The following is a 15368-nucleotide window of genomic DNA, read 5'->3' on the forward strand; positions in this document are numbered from 1 at the left end:
ATCAACAGGGTTGCACTCCCCCATCCCTCTTCTGGCAAAGGTCATCTCACAGGGTGACCAAGGCAGCTTCCATTCCAAAGCCAGTCCTGAAGCCTGATTTAAATGGATCTAGGTAATGCATTTAATTCAAGAGTGCCTTGTTCTGCAACCACCATCGGATGATTGTCCTGTCAATCATCCGATTGCTGCAACCTGCCCCATTAAACTAAGTCTTATCATGTACTTTTATCATTTTGCAGAAAAAAATGAAACCTATGGTATCAATGATAAGCTTGGAAGTTTGGAAAAATAGCACTCTTATTTTTAGTTTTTTTAATTTTAACTGTGGAGCTGATATAGACACATTTGAATGTGTGTATAACAAACGCTAGGAGCACAATTGAGCCAAAAGTATGCACTTTGAAGTCCCAATTATTTCAACGGGAGAAAATTCACCATCAGTTGTATACCAATTGAACAGAGTGGGACTTACTACTGAGCAGACAAGTACAGGATTGTGCTGAAAGCACATGCTTATATTAATGGGACTTCAGCGTGCTGAACTTTGGCTGTATTGTGCCAGATCTTTAAACCAAATAAAAATAATATACAAATGTTTGCACTGTAAACTGTACAGGTTGCATGTTCTTGTTTAATTAATGGCATTATCTAATAACTTCTTCATTCTTTTCAAACAGATTATTGTCCAGTATGGTTTTTATATTGGCTATTTTAATCAGCAGCCAAATGAATGCAAAGTTTAAACACAGTTATCATGTTTAGGAATGCAGTAATAAATAATCCCTACTGGTTTATTTTGAAAATAAGCTGGGGACTTTACTGCTTGCAGAAAGCCTCTTTATTACCTCTTGTTCTGTCAGTCATTGTTGATTAAAGCTTAAGTATGCAAATATTCTAATTTCCTGAAATTCCAGTAAGCAATTATCATGCTTATGAGAGCACACTCTCCATGCTGCCAAAATAGAGGCACTCTCTAGAGGGGACAAAACACATACAATCAGTTGATCTAGAGTTAAAGCTGTCAAATATGTAATTGTTATGAATGTGTTGATTAGCATTTAAAATGTGTTGTCCATCACTGCTGAGCCAGATAAAAAAAATCCTTATTAAAAAAGGCAACAATCTAGAACAATCTATAACATGCCATTTATTTGTGTTGTTCTCCTAAAGGCAATTGATCGAGAGGGTGATCCTATAACATATGTCATACAGAATGGAGATCCCCAACAAGTATTTAACCTTTCTCGAATGTAAGTGGAAAAACCCTTATCACTGATATTGCAATTTACATTTAACCTTTCTTGAACGTAAGTGGAATAACCCTTAAGAGTGATGTTGCAATTTTCTACGTGTCTACTGAGAAGTAGGTCCCACTGAGTTCAATGGGACTAAGTCCCAGGTAAGTGGGTATAGGGTTACAGCCTGAATTTCCACTTTCCAGACCAATTGTATATGTAGATTGTGTGCAAAAAATGCATCTTCTAAATAAGAAGTGTTATGCTGTTTGAAGTTGAGCTCTCATACACTAATGGGAGTTCCATCATGAATGGTACTGAACTTTGAAATTGTACACCTGAGACCATTTATTTATTTTAAATGTTTGACTAGGTAAAACCCACTGAGATGGAAACTTCCATTACATGAGTGACCTGAGATTAATTAGAAGCCTTTAGACTTGCCAGGTTTCTGCTAATGAGAGTGACATTTTTTTTACTTACCATTTCTTGTCTTGAAAATGAAATGTGCTTTAATGAAAAGGAAGACCTTTTGGGGCCATTCTTTGAATTCAGCACCAGACATTCCAGGCATACTAACTGAGAAAGCTTTTAGCTTTCCTCCTAAATGGATGCCACCTTAATTAGTGTAAAGAAAAGCCATGGAACACTGAAAGCACATGTTCCAGATATAGTGAAAACCGTCTTTCCTTTAAGAACCTGTCATTTGCAAAGCTATTATTTGTCTGAATATTAATTATAATAAAGAGGAAAGGGAGGATACATTGAGAGGCCTTTTTTTAGAAATTAGGAAAAGAGTAAGTAGAAGCTAATCATTATGTTCTCAGAGCTCAAGAGTTTTGCTAAGCAAAAAAAAAAAAGGCATTTGTTCACCACTGTGAATACTGGCATAAGCAGAATAGATACTAAAAACTGAAGATGCAGCAGTAATTTCACAGCTTTTTCCAAAGCTGACATTGTAGTGCTGTTGCTGCAGATAATTGCCCTAAAGCCAACCTTCTGTCCAATTACTTCCTGCTGCGGAGGGGGGGGGGGAATATTGGGGCTGGATATGTAACTTCTTGCACAAGGTAGCTGGAGTTTAAGAACTGGTATGCCCATCCCATTGAGCAGCAAGGGCATCATTGATTTTTGGATACACATTTGGATCTGCACCCATAGTGAACAGCATCCAAATTTAGAAGGGGATCCTACTGAAAGTAGTGGGCATCTGTATCTAAATACACATCTGATTTATTCCTGCAGTCCTTAAAAGCAAGACACTCCACATGTTTGTGCAGATATCCAAGACAAGGCCAAGGAAATCTTCAGAATTGAAGGGAAGGTTTCATGGAACACTATTGAACACATACAGCATGATTTTTATGACAGATTCTCCCAACTGACCTGTATCAAAACAGAAGTGCATCATTTCTGATGCAAACTATGGCCACATAATATATTGGTTAACTGTTATATTATATATATTAGTTACTTTGATAACTCATACTTAATAGCAAAAAAAGCCAAAGTAAAATATAAACACATAAATGTTGTTTTTACATTCTATAACACCAAGGAAAGGTAATCTCTTCATATTGTAGAATAAAGACATTCGAAAATATCCCAGTGGTACTCTGAAACCAATGCTACCTTTAGGACCTGGGAGCTGTTGCAGTGCAACTGTCAGAAGATTCAGGCCATGTTGTAGCAGCCCACACAGGAACCCATGCTGTAGCTCCTTTGCACACCAACATGGTTTCCATTTCTAACATGGAAAGTTCTGCTGTTGGGAGGAGCTGCTGCATGGATTCCAGATCTCCCAGTGTAACTGGAACAGCACTGGAGGACAACACTCTGTACTAGTAGGTTTGAATTAACTTTGGATAGGTTTCATAGATTCAGAATCTAGCATGGTGGCCTGAGGGCAGGTCTGCCATTGACACAATCCTCCACTACACAAAGGATATATGGATGGCTTCTTGGCTTTATCACATCAGCCAATAGATTAGGTGGTGTTCATGAGTGCTGAGCTCCATCTAATATTCCAAGGAGTTTATGAGGTAAAAATGAGTGCTATGCTGAAAATTTCTCCCACATTTTTTTCCGAACATTCTCATTCAATATGATAGAAAAGAAATTGCTTTTGAAAAGACGTTCAAAGAAGAAGAAATTTTGGAGAACTTCTCATGGGTTGAGTTTGGGGCACTTGTCCTTTACTTATGAGGTGGCCATGGAGTGTGCATGATTGTCCTGTCTTTCATTGTACAATAATCTCTGTGGCAGCCTATAGCCTCCTCAGCTTCCCAGACTTCCATTAAAGCTATCATGAGGAAGACATCATGAAGTCATTCCTCCCATGGGGCTTTTTCGGTTCAGGAATGGCAGATGGCCTGGGAGGTTGAAGAGCAATAGAAAGATGTGTAATAGAGAGAGAAAACACACATAGCACCCTCGGGCACCTCGTAATGATTAGATAAGATCAAAAACAAAAAGAAATTCAAAATTCTGCCTCAGAAAACTGGAAACCTCAACATAGTTGATGCTGTTGTCACTTGCAGGAATAGTGCAATAAATCAAAACCCTTAGGAAAAAAGAAAGAACCTGTGCTACAGCCCCTGCCAATAGTGAGCCCTATCTGTGAGAAACTGTTGGAGAATTTCTCCTCCCCTAGGAGAAATTCAGTGAAATTTTTTCCCCAATTTCTCTGTCCACAAATAGGCTGGATAATTTTGAGAGGCCATTTGTGCACAGCTCTAGTGATAATTATTATATGCAATGGGGGCAGGAAGGCAAACCCACTTAGTGGATGCGTTAGCATGATCATTTTTGACCCGTGGTGGCTTAAAAAAGCCGCTGTGGTTTGCGACACATGCCAGGTGCCTGTGGGTGACCATTCTGTAACCCAGCCCCCTCTTGTAAGTTGCTGTGTTATCTGAACCCAGTGAAGGTGAATTGTTGGTGTGGTTAACTAACCACCCACAACCTTAAAACAGCCCATAGGTTATTTAAGCTTCCATCGGTCATGAATGTGTGAACCAGGTCACAACATCCAAGGCCAATCCTGGTGTGATATACCAGTGCCCAGTCAAATGCTCTTCCACAAGATGTAGTGATGGCCACTGACTTGGACTGTTTTAAGAGGCGATTAGACAAATTAATAGAAGATAAGGCTATCAGTGGCTACTAGTCATGATAGCTATCTATTTCTTCCTATCAATCGCTGGAGAGCATGAGGGGGAAGATGCTATTGTACTCATGCCTTGCTTGTGGGCTTCCCATAGGCATCTGGTTTGCCACTGTGGAAACGAAATGCTAGAGTAGATAGGCCTGTGGTCTGATCCAGCATGGTTCTTCTTATTTTCTCTTAAAGAACCAATTACAGCTTCTCATTTGATGCCAAAGTGTCCAGTGTCTTCAGCAGGCTAGGCTGTGAAATGGGAATATGTAGACAGAGAAAGCCACAGTTTATCTAGCTCCACATGGAAATGTTTGCTAGCCAGTCGTACAATTGCTTCACAGCACAGAAAAGGGAATGCCATATTCATTGTGTGTAGTGAACCCATTGCCTGAACATGAATTCAGATTGCCTCTGTGCCTCATTGTATGTGAAAGCTATACTTCGTACATTGCTTATTTAGCCAAAGTAGGTAATTCATTAGAAAAAGTGCACAGTTTACGCACAATGGTGTAATAAAGATGTCCCTGCCTTGACAGTTCTGATCTTCTGCATCAGCAGTCATTAATGAAGAAAACGTATTTGCCTTGTGACTTTCTCTGAGAGAGTAATGTTGGTCTATTCCCAGTACTTAGCTTTTTTTTTTTTTTTAAGTGCAAACAAAAGAGAAAGTACTTGTCTGAAATCCACACAGGAAAACCTAGATGTTGCCTTTCTTTTTAAAATTATCATTTTTTGCTTTGCTTTGCTTTGGAACACAACACCTTCCCAGGACTTGAGATTTTGTGCTTTTCCAATAGCCTGTTATCTGCTGGCAAACATAACAAGTGTTTTATAAAGTGTCAACAGCGATTACGCTTTAGTAATGGGAAATATAGTATGGCATCCTGATGAACACAGAAACACAAATATTCTTTCCAAACTGACTTAGGGAGCCATTGTAACTCTGCTGTAAGCTGGCTGAGGGACCTCAGGAAGTGACGGAAGTGCTGCTCCACCAGCATAAACATTTATGCCAGAAGAACAACACATTTTCAGAGGTCCTCCATCACACCAGTGGAAAGTTCCATCAGTGTAGATGTTCTGGTGGCAGAACAGGGGAAAATGGGGGCATGCCAAGAGCTTGTCAATAACAGAGCGAGGACACCATGTCTGAAGCCCCTTCATTTCAGTGGGACTCTATCCCAGCCCTGAGACTGGTGTTCTTAATTCTTTCCCGTTAACTGTAATGGGAAACGTAAAGGAGAAGGTGTCTTCTGCCCTGCCCACAGCAAAACAGCAGGGCAATGGATGTGGTGGTGGTTCTGCCAGCAGATTTCCTCCCCTCCCCACCCCACCCCATTGTAAATGAACTGTAGGATTGCTCTGCTTGGTTGCAATCCTTTGCACATTTACCTGGGAATAAACCCCTCTGAACACAGTAGGACCTATTTTTGAATAAGGAAAGGAAAGGTTCCTCCTGTACAAGCACCGGGTCATTACTGACCCCTAGAGGGATGCTGCTTGCGCTGGTGTTTTCATAGCAGACTATAGTGGGGTGGTTTGCCATTGCCTTCCCCAGTCATGACTACCTTTCCCCCAGCAAGCTGGGTTCTCATTTTACCGACCTTGGAAGGATGGAAGGCTGAGTCGACCTGAGCTGGCTACCCAAGACCCAGCTTCCGCTGGGATCGAACTCAGGTCATGGGGAGAGTTTTGGTTGCAATACTGCCGCCTACTGCTCTGCATCACACGAGGCTCTTATTTTTGAACATACATTCATAGTATTGCACTGTTTAACTCCTAAACATAGAATGTGCAATGTAGAGAAGGTTACAGCCTAATCCTATGCGTGTTTACTCAGAAGTCCTATTGAGCTCAGTGGGGTCTTCTCCCAGGTAGGTGTGTGCAAAGGATTCCAGTCTTCAATATACAACTAAACTCTGCATTTCCAATTTTATTTCAGTGGGACAGGCGTGACCAATAGTTTGCTTGTGTAAGCAATGTGACGTAGGAGAAGAGTTCTCATGGAAGATGCAATGGCAGCTTTTGTGGGCAGCCATTTTTGCATCCTTGGCATTCCTTGGTCAAAGACTTGTCCTCTCCTACACCCTACTCTGTTCATGTGAACAGACCTTTCTGTTTGTACATCTGCTCTTAGTCACATTTAACTGTCCCATATAAAAGCCAGTGCTCAACATTCTGTCCAGGTCTTCCAACATTCTGTCACTCTCAAGTGTGACCAAGAAACAGAACCCAGAAGAGGGCTATGTAGCTAAGGGCTGGCTTGGGTTTCAGTAGCTAACATTGAAGTCTATGGTACAAAGTTAATGGGCTGCAATCTGGGCCAAAATAAAGGTTAAGGGTGTGCATTAAATTTATTGGGAGTGTTCCCCCCGTCTTATTCCATTATTTATGTATTTAGAAAAATTATTATGCACTTTTCATTATAAAATAATCCCAAAGGAGGATAGAAAACAATAAAGCAAAGTAAAATCATTCAAACATTGACTAATAAAACAGTAAAACAGGGAGGACCAGAAACACAGATAAATAAAAGTTTACAAGACACAGCAACATGGATTCAATCAAAAGTCTGGATGAACAAATAAATCTTTAGTTGGTGCTGAATGTTTGTAAGCCACAACATTGGCCATATGTAAGCAGGGAGGGTTTCCATAATCAGGGTGGCTGCATATTGAACCCCAGGCAAATGCAGCACCATCAAGCAGGTATTGCCACTTGTTCTTAATATCTGGCATCAGATATCCAGGTCCTTAGCTGTGTAGGGCTTTATCTGTCAGCACAAGCACCTTCAGACTGACTCAGTAGCTTATTGCAATGAAATGTCTGGGGCATTCTGGGTAAATAAAATGGCAGCTAACAAGAACAATCACAGAAATAAGCTCCTCTCCCCCCGCCCCATCTCCAAGTGAGCACAGATGGGAGTTCCATTCATTTTTCTGGACCTTCATTTCAGTACATATTAAAACTGAATTGAATGGGCCCCATTAAGTTCACATTTTCATTTGTCCCAAAATGAATACGCTCTTCTAGTTGAGATTAGGAGAAACCTGCTTCATGCTCTGGAATCAGTGCCAGAGGGGAAAGGGTGGAATTTATTTTCCAAACCACTTGTATTCGTGAGTGCGCATCTTTACATTCTTCCATATAACTGAATGACTCTAATTCCTATGGGAGAAAGTATAGTACTTGATGAGAGACAGAAAGGATGAGAGCTCTGCATCACTTCCTGCCCATCAGACTAGATGGGTTTTAGCTACTTGTAATTGTAAACATATTCAATACATATAAAACAACTTTAAATCTGAAACTATAATTTTACTATAATCTTGGGATCTCATAGTTTAGAATAACCATTAAAACCCTTCCAGTTAGGGACTTATTTGGGCTCAGGTACTGTTGTTAGTGCATTTCATAATCTCTTCTCTTGTGGTTTAAGATAGCTGTGTTGCCAGCTCAACTGAGTGACAGGTTTGCATTTATGCTGGTATTATCTGTCATAAGATCCTGTAATATAACATCTCCAAATCACTCCTCTAATCCTAAATCATACATATATATGCAGCTATAAAGCCTTAGAAACAAACCTTTCTTTTTACAAACATTGCTCAGAGAGAGGAAGAAAAACATCATCCCCAGAAGTAAATTTTAAAACAGAAAAGTAATAGTTTATAAAAGAGAGATATTCACTAACGCAACCAACTCAGTAGCATATCAATATACTAGTTAAATTTTAGGAGCCATGTTTTGACGTAACATACATTTTTGTTTTATTGTTAGATCCGGGCTGCTAGCCTTAGGAAAGCCTTTAGACAGAGAAAGCACTGATCGCTACATTTTGATTGTTACAGCCTCAGATGGCCGACCAGATGGGGTAAGTTCCTTGAAATGTAAGAGTGTGTTTGTTTCTGAGACTAAAACAACAGGGAGCCAAAAACTGTGCAGCCGTAACATGTTTGATACCAGTCTTTCCTTAATCTGTCTATAACCTACACCAATTCCTCTTTACATCAGAAGGGTTCGTGCAAGTGCCTCCATAGTATTACTTTGCAAGTATAGCTCGTACACTGCAACCAAAATTATTTGTGTTGCAACTTGCATCCCCTGACCTCTCATTGTTCTGATATGGCCAGCACACTCACTGCATGCTGTGGGGGACATCTCACGGGATGCATCTTATGCCTGTTCGAATTCACTGGGACCGGCTCACTGCCCAGCCTCTCACGCATCATTTTTGAACATTTCCCCTGCACTGCAGGAAACCATATCCTGAGATGCTTGTTTTGACCTATAAAAAGCTTTTACCAGAATCTCTACTGAGAATCTGCACATGGCAAATATGGAGTGGGTTCAATTTTTTTCTGCAACACCCAGGAAATCATTTTGAAAATGTTTTGTGACAAATCACAAGGAAAACTATATCAAACATTTTCTTTCACTTGCTAAGATGTGAAGAACAGTTTACAAATTAGGTTAGTTTCTGGAATATTAGGACGTTTTGCTATGTTACTCGAGGTGTTTGTTATCACTGACCATATCATGCACTCATGATATGGTCAGTGCTAGGGACAAGAATGTGATATTTCCAATTACTTTCAGGCAATCTTTCATTTCTTGCCTAATATTTCACTTCCCTTAAATGCTGTCAGCTTATCCAGTGATTCCTAGACCATGGTATTTCTTTGGATCATGGGCAGTACCTCTTTAGCCTTTAAAAAGGTCTAGCACTTCATGGTCATTACAGTAAATAAAGAATATTTTTTGGTGAATTGAGTTGTTGCTTATTAGGTTAGATTTCAGTACCCTTTATACTACTAAAATTAAATAACCAATGCATTTATGAACAATGAGTTGCAAACAGTTCTGTTACCAGTGCCTTTGATAAACAAGACTGTTCTCTCCATTTGCCTTGTTCAGAAACAAGAGTGCATAAGGAGATATTCTCAGAAAGGAACTACATCTTATGAATGACTTAGGATTGCCACTGAAAATGGCAGCTTCATGTATCATTCTCCATTTCAACATCTAGGGATACTCAATATATGATTCCAATTCACATGCAATGGGGAAGGAGACATCTGCAGATATTCATTTTGGGCTCTGCATATCATGTCCCAGGGGCATTGCTGGACCTGGACCCATAGGGCCCCAGATCTATTCCACAGAGCCCTGAGGATCCATTGGAGATACTTAACTTAATTGCTAAACGGGGGGAATGGGGGGGGGAATGGGGGGGATTTTCAGGGGGGGCATTGCAGCTGGGGAGTAAAGGATTGACTCCTTCCTTCCTGCATGCTGCAACTCCGCCACCCCCCACAATATATATGTCTTCCCCTGCATGGCAATTAAGCGTAGAAAAATCTTTTTTTTCATTGGTTTGGGATGATCAGGGTTAAGATGCAAATTAATTGAAGAGTATATTATGATTTGGATGAGAAATTAATTGGCTGGCTTTGCCTCCTGTGAAACCTACTAATTATTTCTACATGTCCATATATAGATACAAATTAGCATATGCAGATTTGTGTCCTATGGGGCTGGGCTCCGAAAGTGCCTAGCAACGTCTCTGCCTGCCGCTATCCTGGAGATTGAGAAAGGGAAACTATTGGATCCTGAATTTTTGAAAGTATAAAAGCCAGCTGTTCTCAAAAGTGTTTTCAATGCATGATGTCATCTTTTCCTATCCCTTAAAGCTGCAGACAGTGTTCTCACAACGTGATAATGTCAAATCATGCATTGTGTTTCCCTAGATCTAACAAGGGAGACAGGGCTGCTGTTTTAGTACCTAGGTCTGCCCTTAGTCCCACAGCTAGAGAGCTCCCTTCTTTTGGAGACTAAGGGTTGGTTCACATAGACATATATGTCACTTTCTCTGCACTTGATTGTGTGACTCTATTGAAAAGCATTGTGTATGTCAGACGATATGAAAGCTCTTTCCATGGTGTTAGATCCATGATGATGACCCATTCATACATGCGAGTCATTACTTGATATTGGTTGATCCAGTGTTGGGCATGCATGGATGAACCTTCTTCAAGCAAAGCTCCTGGCTGACAATGTTATCATCCTTTATCTAAACCTTTTACACCTCTTTGTGAAATGTTCTTTTCTTAAGTGACTTAGGAGATCTCAGTCCACCCAACCCCTGTCATTAAATTTCTGTGCCTTTCTAATGAAAAGCACATCTATGAGATGATTTCGAAGTAACGTTTTTCCTTTGTGAAAGGGCATTCATGGTCCTGGTGGGGAGTTGGAATAACAAAGGACTTTGGATTAATTTTTTAGAAAGCATTTAGCAGTAGACTAGATCTTCCTGAAAAGTCCATGTAGACTTTGCCTTTTTATTTGATGATTTTCATGACATTCATGTATAGGTATTATTCTGTAGAAGTAGAAAATACAACACCAGAAAGACAAAGATAAACATATAATACCTGTGTTCTCTGCCTAGAGACTTTGTAGTCATCTCTGCTTGATTCACAATGAGTTTTCTCTAATTATTGAAGGAGAAAATCTACCTGAAGTGCAACCTTCCATATATTAGCTCTTAAGTTTTAGTTCTTTTAACTTTATTTCATCTTAAACAGAATGTTTGGTAAGTAAAAAAAAATATGATAATTTCTAGGACTTACAGTTGCATTTATTGGGGCATCAGCAAGAATGTAATGAGGTGCAGAATGGGAACTTTTGCTTCACTTGCTTTAGACTGGTTGGTTAACTGTCAGTGTGGTTGCACCTTTTCAGTGGAAAGGTCACATTTGCATCTTTGTTTCTAATTACCACACTTTATTTTCAGGCTATACCTTCAATATGTAAAGTTTTTTTAAAAAAAGAATGAATTGAGTTTTTCATTAGTGAGATGTAGACTCGAAGTGTGCATCACACAGTTCTAGATCTTCCCTTTCTAGGAGTGCATAATTTTCTGGCCTCTCTAATGAACATTTTTTCTGTGGATGAGTTCCATTGGCTTTCTGAATACATGGATGAGAAGGAACAGGAAGAAGGACAGGTTTCTAAAGTACAATGGCACAACCTAGTCATGTGAAACAGTGACATGCATAGCTAACAACTCTAGAAGGGGAATGCATGTTGAGATTTCCCTCAAAAGATGCACCCAGTCAGTTTGGGGGTATCATAAGGAGCATTGTGCTACAAATGTAGATGATACACACCCAGATGTGCATGTGTGGAAGCCTGCTTATACATGAAGATCTTGCTTCCTGCATCCAGAGCTCAGTGCATATAAGGCTACCAACAACATAGGAGGACATAAGTGCTATTTATTCATAGCTTCTTTTATACTTGCATAGTAGAGGTTTTGCCTGCAATTTGCTGACGTATCTGTGGTTTATTTTAAATGTTATTATTGTATATTTTATTGTTGTTAGCATCCTTGGGCATTTTTACGGAAAGGCAAGGGTGCAGAAACTCAGGCTCGGGGGCTAAAACTGGTGACCTTAATCCAGCCCTCTGGGGTCACATCCTCTTTCCCTGGCCCCACACCTTTCCCCCAACTGATGGTTTGGTGGTTTTGTGCAGTTTTACTCTCCCCTCCTTCTAAAAGCTTGATATGCTTTTCCTAAGGTTTAGTTACTGGCTGTAAGAGCTTTGACCTAAAATATGCTGGGTGTGTGTGTGTATATTTGCCCCCGCTCCTTATGCCTTTGGCCTGCTCCCTTTGTCTTTGGCCCCACCCATCATTGGAATGCAACCCCTAAGAGCTTCTCTGAAATGGAATTTAGCTGCAGGGCTGAAAGAGGTTCTAAATCTCTGCTGCACCTTATAAGAAAGAAAGAAATATCCCACCCCCATTTCAACATAATTTATTTTATGTGTCTCAGAACTTCAATATATTGATTTAACATTACAGTGAATACCACTTTCATTCTGGTGGCTAGAAATTTTTATCATTTTCAATTTTGATTTCAGTAGCAATTTAATACATCTTATAAAAGTATCCTGGTTTTTTTTTTCCTTTTTCTTTTTACATTTCCTTCCCATCCAATTAATCCATTATTGGGATATTTTACTTACACATGTGTAATAACATTGCCCATGGTATAACATTTGCATTTTAAATAATACCATAATTCACCTACAGGACAATTTCTGAATCTTGCTTTTTATTACAGTAGCACCATCTCTTCTTCTCGCTTAGTGTAAAAGTGCCAAACAAAAGTACAGGAAAGATCGCTGATGGACAAAACAGTCTTAATCTGGTTCGTGTCCATTTCACGAGTGTCTTGAGGTGATTCTTTTCTGTTATGTTTCCATGAAGACTTTTTAGGTAAAAAAAAAATTCTAAGAAGTCCTTTTAAAATTTATACAAATTTAGAAAATTTTAAAACTACTTTGAGGGTACTTATGAATTGGTCTGAAGGCTGCCTCTGTTCTTTTTTCTTATTTTCTACAGATACTACTCATGGTAATGTACCTAAAGTTTTTCTGAGGCCTTGGCTTGGCTTATAGTTCAGTACCAATTTAGAATGCACATCTAGCACTCTCTCTATTGAAGAAGGGCATATTTCTGTGTTTTAGGGCACAATCCTATCCACATAGGCAGCTGCCTCCAAATTCAGAGACGACCGCCTATCCAAAGCAGGGCAGGAGAAGCATGGAGAAGATCACTCCCTCCGTGCTTCTCCTGCCCTGCATTTATGGCTAGACAGCTGATTGCGGCTGTCTAGCGCAGGAGGGCTGAGCAGGGAGGAGGCTGCTGTATGACACATTGGATGTGTCGTGCAGGCATTTCCGCCCTCCCCAGAACGCCTCCAGTCATGCCCCTTTTCAACCGCTCTGTGCACCTCTTGCACGCATGGAGGATGGGGCTGTTCTGCACTGCCTCTGTGGCAGCGCGGAATTGAGGGGAGGTCGGTTCTCCAGGAACCGACCTCAGAGTGCGGGCTCCAAGGTCGGTTCCCGAAAAACAGGATATCCTATGGCCATCTAGCTGATGTCTAGCGACCATAGCATTGCTCCCCCCAAAAGTCACAGTAACAGAAATCCCACTGGTTTTACAGCCAAACTGACAATGGAGCTGTGGACCTTTATTTTCTCCCACCCTCTTTGCCCACTCTTTTTGAATAACAAAAAGTTGCTGCTCTGTTTTACCCTCTCATTTTCCCAATCACAAAAATGTTCCATTTCTTGAGTCTTGACACAGGACTTGTTTTTGCTGTATTACTGCATGCCCTCAGACCAGGACTGCACAATGGAAGGCTGATGAACTGATTGCAGCTTCCTCCCTGAATATTTTTAGTCTCCTGGAGGAATTCCAAATACCCCATATTTCTGGCCCTTTCCCATTTTGTGGGGACATCTATTTATTATTAAACGGATATACCGCCTTTCTATTATAAATAGTACTCATAATAGCTAACAGAAATAAAATACAAGATAAAATGAAACACTATAATTAAAACATGAAAGCACACCATTAAGAAAAGAAATAAACAGCACCCACCCATTAAAACTTACTTCAGCAAATAAGTCTGCTTAAAACCCCAAAACCTGTTTGAATACAAATGTCTTTGCCTAAGGCCTACCCAAGGCATTCAGAACTTTTGGGGCAAATGGGAGGCAACTGTTTGAGGACCTCTTTCTCCTTTGCCTGTATGAGCTTCCAGATCCCTTCACCTCCTGTCCCATCTTTTCCAACCTCTACCAACTCTCCATTCTACCACTCATGACCACTCACCAGCCTTATTTCCTGCTGCACTGTCCTGCCTGAACACCTTCCATGGTTCTATCCCTCCAGCTGGAACACAATTACCAGCACCACCACACTCCTTTCCTCGTCTAGTCCCTGTACTATGTAACTGTTGTCTGTGCTGCATTCTGAAATGTGCATATATCAGAAATGCATCTATATAACAGAATAAAATTGCCTTGATTGGAGTTCAGGTTTTATGTGTGGCTTGCGGGAGGTAGCAGTTGATGATAATGTTGAAGACTTGGGTGGTAGGGGATTAAAGGTTATGAATCACTCATGTACAATGGCTTTTTTTTTGTATTTCTAGGCTTGCAGATAAATAGTTCATAGAAAAGTAGTGACTGTGCTTCTATGAACACTGCAGTACATTTCTTGGGAAGGAAATCCCCCCCCCCTTTTTATGTTACAATAGGAAATGTGTTGGAAGGTGACATTTGCTGTATTAAAAACAGAGCTGTGCACAAATGGCCCCTTTTAATTCTCCACCTTAATTGTGGGCAGAGAAATTAGGGAGACAATTTCACTGAATTTCTCCATGGGGAGGATAAATTCTCAACAGTTTCTCACAGGAAGGGCTCCCCATCGGCAAGGCTTACAGCACAGCTTCTTTCTTTTTTGGTAAGGGTTTTGAGGGTCTTTGTGCTTAAACAGCAAAAACTGTCTTGGCTGGCTGGCCCCCAATTTGCATCCACTGCAATGCAGGTGGGGGCAGTGTTGTGTTCCAGGGATGAGATTTTGGGAGTTAGTGCTCTCCCAAAATCTGTCCTCTAATTTTCTGAAAGTTTTCTCCCTCCATAAAAGAGGCTTCCATTATTCTGCCTCATTCAGGGTGTTTTATAGTTTCTTTTGTGGTGTTTTTGCACTTACCTAATCACAGCTAGCCTCCCAGGCTGCCTGCATGTCCTGATCTGAAAAAAGCCCTATGGGAGGAAGGCACCTCATGGTGCCTTAAAACTGGGCGTTAATTAAAGTGTAGGAAGCTGAGGAAGCTACAGGTAGGGATGTACGAAACCCTTACCTGGCTCCGTTCCGGCACATCTGCGGTGGGGGGGAGGCGCTCCATCCCTCCCCCCGGAATCCTCCCCAGTTGGCTCCGCTCCACAGCGACTCCGCAGAGCCGCACTGCTGGGCTGCTGTGGCCACAAATGGCTGTGATAGGCTACGTGAGTATTTACTAGGGATGGCAGAGAATTCCGCCATGGATCTCAGTGAGGCCGAATGCCAGTGCATTCGGCCCCCCGAAATCTGTGGCGGAACGGCC

The 15368-nt window shown here is 40.8% G+C and overlaps 1 protein-coding gene across 3 annotated transcripts in view; it reads left to right on the plus strand.

The window, feature by feature from the left end:
• The window catches only part of PCDH15 (protocadherin related 15), a 1185684-nt gene that overhangs the window by 936160 nt on the left and 234156 nt on the right, over nucleotides 1–15368 (plus strand). For all 3 annotated transcript variants that reach the window (XM_084845696.1, XM_084845694.1, XM_084845693.1), the window contains 2 exons: nucleotides 1171–1250; nucleotides 8176–8269. In XM_084845696.1, coding sequence (XP_084701822.1) covers nucleotides 1171–1250; nucleotides 8176–8269 — 174 coding nt within the window. The remainder of the gene's footprint in view (nucleotides 1–1170; nucleotides 1251–8175; nucleotides 8270–15368) is intronic.

The sequence above is a fragment of the Heloderma suspectum genome, chromosome 3, assembly GCF_057233095.1.
Source record: "Heloderma suspectum isolate Gila_16-S chromosome 3, 16-S_ref, whole genome shotgun sequence".
NCBI classification, from domain to species: Eukaryota; Metazoa; Chordata; class Lepidosauria; order Squamata; family Helodermatidae; genus Heloderma; species Heloderma suspectum.